The sequence below is a fragment of the Neophocaena asiaeorientalis genome, unplaced genomic scaffold (assembly GCF_003031525.2).
Source record: "Neophocaena asiaeorientalis asiaeorientalis breed wild unplaced genomic scaffold, Neophocaena_asiaeorientalis_V1.1 scaffold33, whole genome shotgun sequence".
Classification (NCBI taxonomy): Eukaryota; Metazoa; Chordata; class Mammalia; order Artiodactyla; family Phocoenidae; genus Neophocaena; species Neophocaena asiaeorientalis.
Window position 1 is genome coordinate 3,216,665 of NW_020171988.1, and position 15,635 is coordinate 3,232,299.

Below are 15,635 nucleotides of genomic sequence, written 5' to 3' on the forward strand. Positions count from 1 at the left end.
TAGACTTGTATTTCCTGTCAACATCCTTTGATTTATTCCCCCATTACGAGGAAGACACATGAACCAGACACAGGAAGATATGGGGGGAGTGATGGCTGGATACACACATGGCCGTTTTTCAAGAAGAACCAGCACTTCAGTCAATCCTCCAAGAAGCGCTAATTATATGTATCAACACACCTGGAAAGTTTTCCTAATCTTGTATGCTAGCTCATGCGATGGTATTGGGTTGGCCAGAAAGTTCGGAGCCAACCCAATGTTTTCACAGAGTCAAATGATTCAGTCTCATAAAGTATCAAAAATCCAGTATTGAAATATTCTGATTGTTTCATTTTGTTTTTTGCAAAAATATTCCTAGGTATTCCTTGATCCTCATGACAGTGGGTTACATTGTACACAGAAATCTCCAAGTATCTCCTAAAGTGGTAATGAGAAAATTTCTTAAAATATGTATGATTTAGCTGTTTTAACGAAAGATTTAGCTTTATTAACCAAATACCTAAAATGTTACCTATTACTAGTTAGGACTAAAAGTGATTGTATGTGGGGGAATTCCCTGGCGGTCCAGTGGTTAGGACTCAGCACTTTTACTGTTGTGACCTGGGTTCAGTCCCTGGTTGGGGAACTAAGATCCCGCAAGCTGCACAGCAAGGCCAAAAAAAAAGGTGAACAGGCTTCGATTTTAGCATTATTTAGACCTGGAAAGAATGCCAGAGCAACGTATCCTGTATGGTTCAGAAAGCTGTTGCTTCAAGTGGAGAGGCATCTTTTTAATACATCTGTCCAAAAGAAATTGTATTTCATTTCAAAGTGATACAAATACAGAAGCATTTCTAGCTGCCTTGACTGAAATGCACCAATGAAAGACATTATGAGATAAATACCGAGTACCCCACAAACACTGCCCTAAGAATACAAGGTCACTATCTCTGGAGTGAAAGTTTGTCCTCTTACAGAAGTGGAATTATTTCTCCTGGTCTTAGGAGTGACTGCTTGCTGGATGCTGCTTGGGTTCATGGTGTGCCAGCCAGCCAAATAGCATGTGCTAGAGAGCAGTGCCCAGTGAACTCTGGAAACCTCACTACTGGGGAGACCATGTTTGGTTTCCTTAGGGTTATGGGGTAGGGCCAGGATATAACCCGTGCAGCTGCAGGAAGAGGGAATACCTGCTCTTAATTTTCTCCTGTCTCTAAACATATCCCAAACTCTTTCAAATTGGGTTTAAAAACACTACAGAAAATTCCTTGATAACAAGAAAAAAGGACAAGAGGGGCAAAGTGCTCACACAGGGCTAGTTCCTTCTGGTCTTTATTGTTTCCTGAGGTTGAGCTTGGCTGCCTGTTCACACTCTCCTGGCACTTCTCCGCTTTTCAGTGTGGCTTCAGCCTGGCAACTCTGCTAAAGCTGCTTTAATGTTCTCACATTCTTGCCCTTCTCATCTCAGCCATATTTAATAGTGTTGACCTGCTTTGCCTCTGCAAAATTCTGCCATGAGCTCTGGCAGCCACTGGTCTCATGGTGCCTTATGTTTCTGCCCAGCACCCTCACTTCTCCCAGATCCCTTGCTTTGGTCTTGGGCTCATGTGTGGATGTAACAACGACTGTCATTTATGGCATGTTTTTAGTGCCAGCGACTGTTCTAAGTAACTTAAAATACAGGTCATTTTATCCTTAGACAACAGCTTGAATTATTCTGATCCCTATTTTACAGATAGGGTAACTGAGGCATAGTCACTGATTCATTTATTTTATGCACAAAGGAGGAAAAGATAATTGTAAGATCTTTCTAGCTATAAAGGTCTTTATCTTCTAAAACTGTAATTAATTTGAATTAGAAATCCAAATGCAAATACTGAAATTAATTTGAATTCTTTTTTGTCATAATTATTATGAAAGGCCTTTAGAATTTATATTTATAGGATGTACATATTCAACTTACCAGGTCCAGGTATCTCAAAAAGGACTTGTACAAATAAAAGTTTAATCACAGCCTAACACAGAAGATTACATTATAGTGTTCTTCTCTCTCCAACTTTATTCCTAAAATTTATTGATCTTCGGTGTCCAGAGTTCTTTTTGTTACTTAAATTGCTAATTGAAGACTTAACATCCCCAAAGACTCAGGTGAGATTTCATTAGCTAGAACTGAATCAGAAAGAACAAGGTTTAAAGACTTGATTAGGAAATGAAACAGGTTTTCAAAGTTGGGACATTCTACACACGTGCTCCTACTGCCTCCTGTACCTCATCCCAATCACATCCCTTTCTCTTAAAGCCAAGCTCAAAAGCCATGTCCGAGAATCCTCTGATTTAGCCTCGTCGTCCTTGGGACTGCTGTCTCCTGATTATATAGCCTTCAGTTTGCCATTTGCACCTGACGGATTGCACCATAAAATGTTCTCTCATTATTTCGTTGTTTTACCTCCCCAAACAGCTTACACAAGCATGAGTTTTGGGGGTTGGGTACTGTGTCCTGTTTCTTTGGTAAACCCCCTCAGATGTCTTGTGGAGTGCTTGCAACCTCTCGCTTAATATATACAGGAGAAGATATATACTGGGGTAGGTAACTTCACTGAATTCTCAGAGTAAGAGTTAATGGACATTCGATTTTAACTCCTTTACTGCAAAGCTGGGTAGTTTCAAGTGAATGGCCCTGCCCGATTCCAACAGTTAGAGAAAGGAACCTGTTTTCTTATGACTACTGAATGAAGGCCCCTTGGCTTGAAAAATTCCTGTTAATGAAAGAAAAAGGTGAATGGTATAATTCAATAGACTTTATAAATTCTATAGCCCTACACTCTTCAGTTTGGTGCCTATCAATCAAACCAGTCACTTGGCAAAGTGGAACTGGGAAGGCTGGTGTTTCATGCAAGGCTGGTGATTTTTTTTTAATAAGTATATTCTTTTAAAAAAGAAAATTTTATTTATTTATTTTTGGGTGTGTTGGGTCTTCGTTTCTGTGAGAGGGCTTTCTGTAGTTGCGGTGAGCCGGGACCACTCTTCATCGCGGTGCGCGGGCCTCTGACTGTTGTGGCCTCTCCCGTTGTGGAGCACAGGCTCCGGACGCGCAGGCTCAGCAGCCATGGCTCACGGGCCCAGCCGCTCCGCGGCATGTGGGATCTTCCCAGACCAGGGCTCGAACCCGTGTCCCCTGCGTTGGCAGGCGGACTCTCAACCACTGCGCCACCAGGGAAGCCCAAGGTTGGTGATTTTATAAAGCAGTGTGGATGAGCCAGGAAATAGGACATTCATACTGGTATAATTTCCAGATTGGCCCCCAGCTCCAGGAATCAAGGAAGACAATTTTGATACAAAGATCTTACATGCTTATAGTCCCCATTAGATCCGTTATTTGCTGGAAAAATACGTGTCTTCTCAAAAATCGATGCATATGACTGCTCTTTTCTTGATTCTTCTGGGAACCATCTCTTTAGAGACGAAAACAACCTTACTGTGAAGCCCCATGCACTCTTAAACAAAAATTTTCTTATTTCAAAAACTCTTATATGAAACAGAAGCCAGTCTTTTAGGCTTGAAAACTTTAGGAGCCTGTGAGATTTTGTTTTTGTCTTTTGTAAATGGCTAAAGCCAGTTAGCCCTTGGGAGGTTTGGGCTTAGTATGGTATGGTACCTCTAGGAAAGTGCAGAGAGTTGCTTACCAGATGTTAATTACTGAACACAGGCCTGCTCAAAAAATAGCTGAAAACCACATTTAGCTGCTGATGGAATGTATCAGTGAGAGAGAAGAAAGGAGGAACACAATTTGTACGAATACATAAAAAAATGAAGGTTGGAGTGTACTTTCAGATCTTCATATGTGGCCCAAATATATTCATTCCACTTGCTTTTCTATTTTCAAGTTCTTTATTTGGAACTGGCCGTGCCCTCACAGTTCTGTAACAGGTGTTTGTAATGTTAGTAGCCTCAGTGTGTTCCAGAGCAGTGCCTTTCAAAGTCTTGACTGCAGTCCACAGTGAGAAATAACACTTTGCACAACCATCTAAGCTATGAAATGCATATCTGATATATTCCATTTAAAAATGCTGGTTATGACATCAAATTAATTGCACATCCCATTAATTGGATGCTGTTTCTTCTTTTGTTGGGACCATTACAGTTTCAATTTCTTTTCTAAAAACTGGAGCACGTAGGGCTTCCCTGGTGGTGCAGTGGTTAAGAATCCATCTGCCAATGCAGGGGACACGGGTTCGAGCCCTGGTCTGGGGAGATCCCACATGCCACGGAGCAACTACGCCTGTGCGCCACAACTACCGAGCCTGCGCTCCGGAGCCCGTGAGCCACAACTACTGAAGCCCACGCACCTAGAGCCAGTGCTCCACAACAAGAGAAGTCACCACGATAAGAAGCCCGCGTACCACAACGAAGAGTAGCCCCCGCTCACTGCAACTAGAGAGAGCCCGTGCGCAGCAATGAAGACCCAACACAGCCCAAAATGAATAAACTAAAAAAAAAAAAAAAATTAAAAGAAATTAAAAATAAGTAAAATAAAAACTGGAGCACATCTAAAATGCTCATCAGCCCTGCCATGGGCTCTTTGACAAGTACTTAAAGGTCTTTTCTGTCTGGCTTCCTCACGTCTATCTTCTGGGGCCCAGACCTTTCATAATAAAGGATGAAGAGGAGATAGTTGTAAAGAAGTTGTGTTAAATGGTGATAACCCAGCTTCAGCTTATAGGAAGTAACTGATGTAGGACTTCTGTTCTTTCTGAAAACATAGCTTGGCTGAGTTGCCACAATTTGAAGGTTATAGACTATTATTAACTTACTGAAGTAGAACATGGCAAGTGCAAACATGTTTTCTTTCACGTGTTGAAAAAATACAAAAGTTTACTTAAACCACGTATTTATTAAAAGCAGAATACAAAGTACTTTGGAATTCAAAATACTGCAGTGTTTATCCTTTAACAGATTTAATTCTTAAAAAAAGTCAGTCATTTCAAGGGAGGTAATACAAATTTTCGGTAAGAATCCCAACCTGGTTGCAACTGAGTTTATTCAAGCTCTGCGGCCTCCATGTGCTCCTCCAAGGTCCCCACCATCAACAGCTCAAACCGATTGCCTCCCTCATGCCAACTCCTAGCGTTCAAGGTGGTCCCCACTCTCTTCTCTGACCAGGGGGTACCTCGTTTCTTTTGCCTTCTTTTTTTTGATTTACCCTTTGGTAGGACTAGTTCAGCAGGGGCACATGACCTAGTGGCACTGAACATATGCTCATAGAGTTGCTGGGCCTCAGGACACACGTGCAGGAGGCTCTCCACTGAGGCTGACGTCAGCAGTTGTCGGCAGAGCCCGTGCACCAGGCTCCCGCTGTACAGTCTGCTCAGGGGAGAGAAGAGGGTGTCATTACAGCAGAGGTTCCTGCACTGGGACAACTCACTAATGTGGCTTCAACAGACCCATCAAACACTGTGAGCGCTGCTTCTATAAAATCATTATTAAAGTTACTCAAGAATAATCTGTTTCTTGAAAGAAGGAACTGAATTGTTACAGAGATTACTTCTTGGCTAATGATACTTAGAACTTTTTATCAACAAACTAAATGATGGATGCTTGCTGGTTCTCCAACTAGCCCAAAGCTGAGCAGGCCTCTTAACACTTCAAAGACAAGGAGTTAAAAATGCCTCTCATAGGACAAACGGGCAGTCTGTTGAAATATGAGAACATTTAATCGTATCATTTGCGAGGTCATTCATTCACTTGGATTAAAAACCAACTCCACAAATATAAGCTGGAATGAACTGGAAGCCACAGATTTAACATATTAACTTACTGCCAGGGTTGACTGATGGAGAACCATCATTTACTCAGTGTAAAATCATCATTTAAAGAGCCTTGGTGATGCTGAGATGCAGGAACAACTCTCCTGCTGAAATCATTATTGAGGGAACTGTTTCCGCTGTCTTGTTTTATAGGGATCCGTGGTCACTAGAGAGGATCCAGTCAAGGATGAACAAAATTAGTAAAGGAAAGGAATAAGGAATCCATAGGTCAAACGCCAATCAATCTTATTTGGTAGAGAGGTCTAGGGTGTGGGAATGTAATAGGGGCCGGGCATGCTCAATGGGCCGGGCCGGCAGGTTTGCGTGGCCACCCCAGGTTGCAGCACCGGTGCAGCACCGGTTCAGCCCGCGGACGCCACGCCGCCCTGTGGCTGCGTCTCGTTCCTGGGAACTTGCGTGTGGAGGTGGCTCCCAAGGAGCCGGCGGGGGGGCCTCGGGGCAGCTGAGGCCCTCGTGCTGCTGAGTGTCCAGCTGGCAGGCCCGGTGGGCCGACGTGTGTGGGGGGTGCGCCACGCTCAGTACAGGGGGCGGGGTGGGCACGCAGCCCTTAGCCAGGACTGGCAGCCGGGACAGCGGTCCCCCTCCAGCAGCAGTCAGCTCGCAGCCGTGCTGGGACAGCGAATGCGGTGAGAGGCGGATCACAGCCTTCTCCCTGGCTCCTAGGCCCGCTGGCCTTGGGGCCGGTGGGTGAGCTGGGGGAACTGGGGTCCAGTTTGAGGGCCGGCGGGGTCCTGGGCACCTGGCTCCCTCAGTGATGCTGGCTGGGCAAGGTCTCAGGGGCCAGGCCCTGAGGGCGCTGCCAGCTGAGATCTGCCTCTCCCATTTGGCCTGGGCACTGGCAGGAGGACCCAGACTGGGTGCCAGACAAACGAACGCTCCGGGGCAGGGTAACCAGCCCCCACAGGGACCCCTCCTCTTAGCCAGGGCCTGGACCTAGGAGGGCGAAAGTCGGTCCTTGGGACTTTGAACAGGTAAAATGAAGGGTAATGATGTCACTTCGCTTCTGGGATTTGTTAAGTGTTAAAAGCCACAAGGAGGCATGGAGACAGAATTAAATGCCTCCCTTTCCCTTTCTCTTTAGAACAGAGGATAACATTTGTTTTGTTAGAGGTTTATAGGAACATGGTGACCTGACCTCAAGAACAAAGGATCTGACACCAGGAAGTCTGCAACAACTAACCATGTGCCTCCTTCACCTTTCCTATAAAAGGGCTTTGCTGAAAGCCCTCAGGGAGTTGGGGTTTTTAAGGCATGAGCCACCCATCTCCTTCCAGGGCCCTGCAATAAACCTTTCTCTGCTCCAAACTCCAATGTTTTGGTACTGTTTGGCCTCACTGTGCGTCAGACACACAGACTTGAGTTCAGTAACATTAACAACACTATGCACTGCTAGGAAGCTTTCAACTTGAAATATTTCAAGTCAAACCAGCATATATGATAGGTCTCCGTATAGCACTCATTAATTCAACAAATATTTGAGTATTTAATGCTAGGCACTGGGGCTACAACAGTAAACAAAACAGGCAAGTCCCAGCACACACCCAGAGCTTATCTTCAAGTGGAGAGACAAAGCACATATGTAATCTCAACTCCATTTTCTAACCATCTCCCTTTTATCTTCCTCACTCACTCCCTTGAATAATATTTCAGTAGGATGATCAGAAAAAGCCTTTATAACATGATATTTGAATAAAGATCTGAAAGAAATGAGGGAAAGAGCTATACTCTCCCAACAACTGCCTCTTATTTTTATTTTAATGAACCGATTTTTTTAAATTTGGAAAACTTGAAAAAATCATGGAAACTTTCTTTGGAAATATGGAAGTAATTTAATATTTTAAAAATTTAACATTACAGCTCTTCAGCTCTAACAGTGATCCAAGACCAGTTATATACTAAGTTTGATTGTTTTAAAGAAAACTTCTTTGCGTTAAATGAAAACTGAAGTATTTACTTCTACATGCAGCCACCTGCACTAGTTTCCTGGGTGCTTACCGAGTTAGGTCTGGCTCTGGGAGAGGCGTGGACAGCAGTTGGTTGAGATACAGCCCCATCTGCAGGCAGCACTGCCACTGACAGAAGACATGAGCTGTGTCTAAGTCCAGCCTCAGGCCCGGTTGTGCCTTCACTCTCTGCAGCTCTTCATACAGCATCTCAGCACCACCGCCCTGCAGAGCTTCCTCATCTAGATAAAGACATGACCCAAGGGCAGTATTTCCAAAAACACTGTATCACCTTGTAATTTTATCCATATATAAAACTTCAAATTCCATAAAGAAAAAAGTGAATAACCAAAATGCTTTTCTTTTTTGGCTCTTCTCTATTTTCATGTCAATGTAAAAGCCTCTCAATGTATAAACTGAAATATTTATACCGAGATGCCCTTTTAATGACAACCTAACTTTATTCAACCCCAAATTCTTTATCTTTTTCCTTAAAATAGTATCTCTTCCTCTAATCTACTACCTGCCTTTAAACACGTCTGCATCTGAACTCTCCAAACCCTAAATGTGTCTCTATGAAAAATCCCCTTCTCTTTACTGTTCTATTTCACTACATTTCCTTAAAGAAACAGCCGTGTGTTCAAAACACGCTTTAACTTCTGTTTTATGGGAAGAGAATAAGTATGACTCATCGAGAATGAGGCAAATCAGCCACTTTCTCAGTGGTGGAGGACAAGCAGCAGCCACCCCAGGAAACCTGCCTGTTCCCGGCTCCACGTGCAGCCTGCCTTCTGGACCAACCTGGAAGGAAGGAAAAGGAGGCCCACCTTTTACCAATGAGCGAGCAGCAAGGCACTGAGCCTGCCTGGGTGTGGGGTCCACATTCCTAAAAGAAAAGAAACAGACCCTTGACATGCCCCTTCTGTTGGACTCAGGTAAAAACTTAATAGACTGGTGCTTTGAGAATTTTCTTAAACTATATTTATGTTCAATGAGAGGAAACATCCTAAACTTGTGTCCTAACCAGCAGTGGGCCAGAACTTAACTTGCTGTGCAACAGTGCCTTCTGACAGCTGCTCTCCCACTTTGGGGTGTCCTGGAGTCTGTGCTGGCTCATCCTTTCATGACCTTATTTTAAACAGTAAATGCCAGAGTAGTGCTGTCCAGAACTTTCTGCAGTGATGGGAATGTTCTACATCTGTGCTGTCCAGTACAGCAGCCTCTAGCCACCTGTGGCTGCTGGGCACTTAGAATGTGGCAAGTGCATTAAGAAGCTGAATTTTAAATTTTAAATAGCCACCTGTGGCTAGTAGCTATCACGTTAGTACTGTTCTAGAGTGTGACAACTATTATACATGTTTGGATAAAGCATTCATAATTTTGTAAAGAAAATAATCCCATTACAGGATTGAAGTGCTCCAATGCATCATTTATTTCACCTGATGTTTAAATAAAGCTGAAACTGCCTCAAAGTGTATTTCTCTAATAGAAAGAGAAGTTACCAGTTCTACCATCACAACTCATATACTAATTGAAACTTACAGTGGGGAAAAAAGAAAGTAAAAAAATAAACGACACAAAACAGCACAAGCATGAATGTTTACAGTAATTGTAGGTATCCTTAAGTTTCACCAATGGGCAATTTTACTTAAGTCTCCAGGGGAGATGCTGCTGCTGCACTGAAGAGAAGGACAGGGAACACGGAGCACAAAATGTACATCACGGTCACGCTTTACAGACTGAGCGTCAGGTGCCACAGGACAGGTGGGTGAGGCAGCATCAGTGCATCTTCACTGCTGTGCCCTTGAGGTCAAGCCCTCCAGCACTGACCTGGTACACGGAGCACTCAGAAAGATCTACAAGGAATGAGTGACGTTTTGGTGCCCCACTGCTAAGTTCTGATATAACTGATGGAAGTAAATAATCCGAGAATTTTTGTTTGTTTGTTTAAACGTTTGATTACATGCAAGTAACATACTCTTGGGACTTCCAGATACCTACCAGGGCTGTTGATCATGGCATGCAAGGGTCCCATCAGCATCCCCAGCAGTAAGGCCTGCAGATGATGCAGCTTTGCCTTGGCCTCCGTGTGCTGCACCCAGTAGCAGCTGACGGCGATGGGCAACTTCAACGCAGCAGGGATAGGGTCCAGGATGCTCTGTTTCACTTTCAGCGTTTCTAACAGAAGTATCTGGCGTCTAGCCAAGGAGAGCTGAAAATATACACCAAACATTCTGTAAGTTACTTTGGAGAATGTCTTTCTTCTTCATTCTCTAGGTCGGTTTCTTATCTTCCTATGGAAAAAAATCAGCCACACTCAAAATTAGAACCTCCATAAGGGGCGTAATAAATGTGGTGACTGGCTGGACGTGCTGTCTCTTCCCCACTGCACAGCCCTTGCTCACGTCAGTCCATCCCCCATGCAGGCTGTTGGGCATCTGCAGTGTGCATGTCACCTGGGAAGCTTGTTAAAACAATCCTCAGGCCCCACCCCTTAAACTGAGTCAGTAAATGAGGGGAGCCCAGGAAGCTGCATTTTAACTCTTCTGCTTTAAGAAACAAAGACCTATACTCAACCCTACCCTCACCTGCCAGTGACTGTTCAAGCCCCCGTCCTCTGTGACACCATCACCATCACCTCTGGAAGGCAGACTTTAACTGCATGCACCCTCTGCAGCATCCCATGCAGCCTTCTGCTTGTCTGGGTCCTGCCTCATGCACCAACCCAGCTGAATGTCTTATTGTCTGTTTTCTCCCACACGGGGATTGTGCCAAGGTGGCCGCTTCTAGTGGCAGGTATATTCCAGCAAATAGGAATATTTAAGGGCTGTCTGCATTGTCCTTGTAATAACATACCACACCAACTTTCACTCCAGGCTTCAAATAAAAGGAAGTAAACAGCTATGAGGGCTTCGGGCTTCTGGTTGACATAATTTTGCCTTAATGAATCTTTTTTCCTTCTTTTTTTTTGTTGATTTTTATTCCAGTTTTTAAAAAAACTGAAGTATAGTTGATTTACTATGAATCTTAAGATTTAAGAACCGTAAGGGACCTTGCAGGTCACACACTTCTACAGATAAGGAAATTAGGACTATTAAAAGAGCATCTCTGGGCAACTTCACAATCAAACTCTAAGAGGAAAAAAAATAGTTTTTATTACTGGTGTCTGCACACACCCAGAAAAGATTTCCTTCTTAATTTTCTGGAAGGATGAGACAGTCTGGCACATTTCTTGGCACCTAACACCCAGTAAGTAAGTGTGTTGACAGCTGAATAACAGAGATGTTAACTTGAAGTAAAACACGTTGTAACTGACAAAATAGGTTCATCATCAATGTATGACAACTTTAATATAATGATTTATAGGTACTGGTTTTAATAATTTGATACTGCGATAAAAATTTAAAAATTAGAAATATGCAAAGTGGTTTACAGTACAGTCAATCACCCCTATGGGAAGTAGCATTAACTACTTAAATTTAAATATATTCCTCATAATCTTAACTGATAGAAAGACCTATCATGCAAAGCTAAGAAAATACATGAATTCTTTTCTGACATATGATGCTTAAATTATTGAATTCTCTAGCCAACTTACAACTTCTATGAACCAAGCAGAGTCTGGGCTTTGACTTCAGAGAGGTTCTGCCCTCACTAACTCTGCAGACTTGAGCGAGTTTCTGAGCTTTGCTACAGTCAGGTCTGATCATCTGTAAAATGGGCACTAGAATGAGTTACACAGATGTTTCATGGAACCCACTAGTCCTTGTTCCCTTCCCCAAGGGGGACTACTCTGCTCACAGCCCTTAAATCTAGTTAGGGTTCATCCCATGTGACAAGCCTGCAGAAGAAGCTGCCTCAGAGGCAGAGGCACCCGGAGAGAGGCTGGGCTTGGCACTGACTTACTCCCCAAGAAGGATCCCTTCCATCTCTCCTTACGGTTAGCCTCTCACAAGTTAACTTGAATGGTGCTCTGTCCACTGCAAGTGACACAGCCAAAATGGAAACTCTACCCTACCTGGTTACTGTGGGAAATAAATGAGATATTGTATACATTTTCTATTACAAGAGCTGGCACAGAGCAGATGAAGTATTACTGTCACATCACGTTAAGCATACAAAATGAAGATATTATCACAAAGTCTCTGTACTTGTACCTGCACACCTTTGGAATACTATTTGCACCTGATTCCCTTTAGAAATATCATGGGCTAATTAGAGCTAACAACATTGAGCTAAAATGCAGAACTGAGGGTGCCAAGGGAAAGCCAAATGATGTCACTGCACAGACACTGAACTAAAATCTCACCCCACTTTGAATACAAGTACGTGATGAGAACACTTGTCACCTCCACTGAGCCAGGAGTATAATCCACCTGCTGTACTCATTGACTCAATTGGATTTTCATGTGGGGGAAAAGTGTCCTCACCCCTATGTCACACCACACACACAAACAAATCAATTCTAGATAGATTTCAGATCTAGGTGTAAAAGGCAAAAATATTTTTCATGACCTTGGAGCAGGCAATAATTTCTTAAGTAGGTCACGAAAGTAACAGGCATAAATAAAATTTTAGATTAGAGTGTATTAAGAACTTTTGTTCAGCAAAACATACTTGACTGAAAAGACAACCCACAGTATGCTCCCACAATGTTATCTGACAAAGGACCTGTATATAGAAATAAACTAAAACACACGAAAATGGGCAAAAGGCTTTGAATAGAAACTTAACAGAATATGCAAATGGCCAGTGAACACACGCAAAGGTGTTCAAATAAGTCATCAGAGAAATGCAAACTAACACCCACCAAATTGGCTAAAATGATGGCAACCATAAGAACATCTAAAATTGGGTGGAGTAGAAGGACGTGTTCTCACCCCCTCTTGTGAGAGCACCAGAATCACAACTAACTGCTGAACAATCATCGACAGGAAGACACTGGAACTCACCAAAAAAGATACCCCATGTCCAAAGACAGAGGAGAAGCTGTAATGAGATGGTAGGAGGGGCAAAATCACAATAAAATCAAATCCCATAACTGCTGGGTGGGTGACTCACAGACTGGAGAACTCTTATACCACAGAAGTCCACCCACTGGAGTGAAGGTTCTGAGCCCCATGTCAGGCTTCCCAACCTGGGGGTCCGGCAACGGAAGAAGGAATTCCTAGAGAATCAGACTTTGAAGGCTAGAACCTAGAGAAAAGTGACAATGAAAACACGAAGATCCAAAACCTGCAGGATACGGCAAAAGCAGTTCTAAGAGGGAAGTTTATAGCTATACAAGCCTACCTCAAGAAACAAAAAAATCTCAAATAGACAATCTAACCTTACACCTAAAGGAACCTAGAGAAAGAAGAACAAACAAAACACAAAGTTAGCAGAAGCAAAGAAATCGTAAAGATCAGGGCAGAAATAAACAGAAACAAAGAAAACAATAGCAAAGATCAATAAAACTAAAAGCTGGTTCTTTGAGAAGATAAATAAAATTGATAAACCATTAACCAGACTCATCAAGAGGGAGATGACTCAAATCAATAAAATTAGAAAAGAAAAAGGAGAAGTTACAACAGACATGACAGAACTACAAAGCATCCTAAGAGACTACTACAAGCAACTCTATGCCAATAAAATGGACAACCTGGAAGAAATGGACAAATTTTTAGGAAGGTATAACCTTCCAAGACTGAACCAGGAAGAAACAGAAAATAAGTTGTATGGAGATATAAAAGACCCTGAATAGTCAAAGCAGTCTTGAGGGAAAAAAAAGGAGCTGGAGGAATCAGACTCCCTGACTTCAGACTATACTACAAAGCTACAGTTATCAAGACAATATGGTACTGAAACAGAAACAGAAATACAGATCAATGGAACAGAAAGCCCAGAGATAAACCCATGCACCTATGGTCAACTAATCTAAGACAAAGGTGGCAAGGATATACAATGGAGAGAAGACAGTCTCTTCAATAAGTGGTGCTGGGAAAACTGGAAAGTTACATATGGGGTTGGCGGCGTGAACACAGCCTGCAGGGGGTTAGTGCGCCACAACTGACCGGGAGGGAGTCTGGGGAAAAGTCTGCACCTGCTGAAGAGGCAAGAGACTTTTTCTTCCCCCTCTGTTTCCCGGTGCGTTAGGAGAGGGGATTAAGAATGCTGCTTAAAGGAGATGCAGAGACGGGCGCGAGCCACGGCTAAAAGCGCGGACCCCAGAGACAGACATGAGACGTTAAGGCTGCTGCTGCCGCCACCAAGAAGCCTGTGTGCGAGCACAGGTCACTATGCACACCCCCCTTCCGGGGAGCCTGTGCTGCCTGCCACTGCCAGGGTCCTGTGATCCAGGGACAACTCCTGCAGGAGAACGCACAGCGCACCTCAGGCTGGTGCAACGTCATGCCGGCCTCTGCCGCCGCAGGCTCGCCCTGCACTCTGTGACCCTCCCTACACCCGGCCTGAGTGAGCCAGAGCCCCCGAATCAGTGGCTCCTTTAACCCCGTCCTGTATGAGCAAAGAACAGACACCCTCCGGGGACCTACACACACAGGCGGGGCCAAATCCAAAGCTGAGCCCCTGGGAGCTGTGAGAACAAAGAAGAGAAAGGGAAATCTCTCCCAGCAGCCTCAGAAGCAGCGGATTAAAGCTCCACAATCAACTTGATGTACCCTGCATCTGTGGAATACATGAATAGACAACGAATCATCCCAAATTAAGGAGGTGGACTTTGAGAGCAAAATCTATTATTTTTTCCCCTTCTCTTTTTGTGAGTGTGTATGTGTATGCTTCTGTGTGAGATATTGTCTGTATAGCTTTGCTTCCACCATTTGTCCGAGGGTTCTATCCATCCGTTGTTTTGTTTTGTTTTTTAATTTTTTCTTAATAATTACTTTTTAATTTAATCACTTTATTTTACTTTATCTTCATTCTTTCTTTCCTTCCTTCCCTCCTTTAGACAACAAATCATCCCAAATTGAGGAGGTGGACTTTGAGAGCAGGATTTATGATTTTTTTCCCCTTTTCCTCTTTTTGTGAGTGTGTATGTGTATGCTTCTGTGTGAGATATTGTCTGTATAGCTTTGCTTCCACCATTTGTCCCAGGGTTCTATCCATCCGTTTTTTTGTTTTTTCTTTCCTCTTAATAATTATTTTTTTATTTTAATAACTTTATTATATCTTATCTTACTTTATTTTATTTTACTTTATCTTTTTTTTCCATTCCTTCCCTCCTTCCTCCCTCCCTTTCTTTCTTCTTCTTCTGCTTCCTCCCCCTCTCCCCCCCTCCTTCTTCTTCTTCTACTACTAATTCTTTCATTCTACCTTTTCTTCTAAGCCGTGTGGATGAAAGCCTCTTGGTGCTGCAGCCAGGAGTTAGTGCTGGGCCTCTGAGGTGGGAGAGCCAAGTTCAGGACACTGGTCCACAACAGACCTCCCAGCTGCACATAATATCAAATGGCGAAAAATTCCCAGAGATCTCCATCTCAACACCAGCACCCAGCTTCACTCAACGACCAGCAAGCTACAGTGCTGGACATCATATGCCAAACAACTAGCAAGACAGGAACACAACCACACCCATTAGCAGAGAGGCTTCCCAAAATCATAATAAGTCAACACCCCAAAACACACCACCAGACGTGGACCTGCCAACCAGAAAGACAAGATCCAGCCTCATCCACTAGAACACAGGAATTAGTCCGCTCCACTAGGAAGCCTACACAACCACATCCAAAATCTTGGAAATAGAATAGACAAAATGCAAGAAACATTTAACAAGGACCTACTAAAGATGAAACAAACACGATGAACAACACAATAAATGAAATGAAAAATACTCTAGATGGGATCAATAGCAGAATTACTGAAACAGAAGAACGGATAAGTGACCTGGAAGATAAAA

The 15,635-nt window shown here is 43.4% G+C and overlaps 1 protein-coding gene across 5 annotated transcripts in view; it reads right to left on the reverse strand.

Moving 5' to 3' along the window:
* Positions 1 to 4,853: 4,853 nt before the first annotated feature.
* Positions 4,854 to 15,635, reverse strand: part of ASTE1 (asteroid structure-specific endonuclease 1) — an 18,405-nt gene continuing 7,623 nt past the window's right edge. For 3 of the 5 annotated variants that reach the window (XM_024747892.1, XM_024747876.1, XM_024747884.1), the window contains 3 exons: positions 9,746 to 9,956; positions 7,797 to 7,986; positions 4,854 to 5,337 (listed from right to left, as the gene is read on the reverse strand). In XM_024747892.1, coding sequence (XP_024603660.1) covers positions 5,013 to 5,337; positions 7,797 to 7,986; positions 9,746 to 9,956 — 726 coding nt within the window. In that variant the 3' untranslated portion in view covers positions 4,854 to 5,012. Of the gene's footprint in view, positions 5,947 to 7,796; positions 7,987 to 9,745; positions 9,957 to 15,635 lie in introns of all 5 variants that reach the window. The other 2 variants (XR_003003598.1, XM_024747899.1) reach the window with 2 other exon arrangements.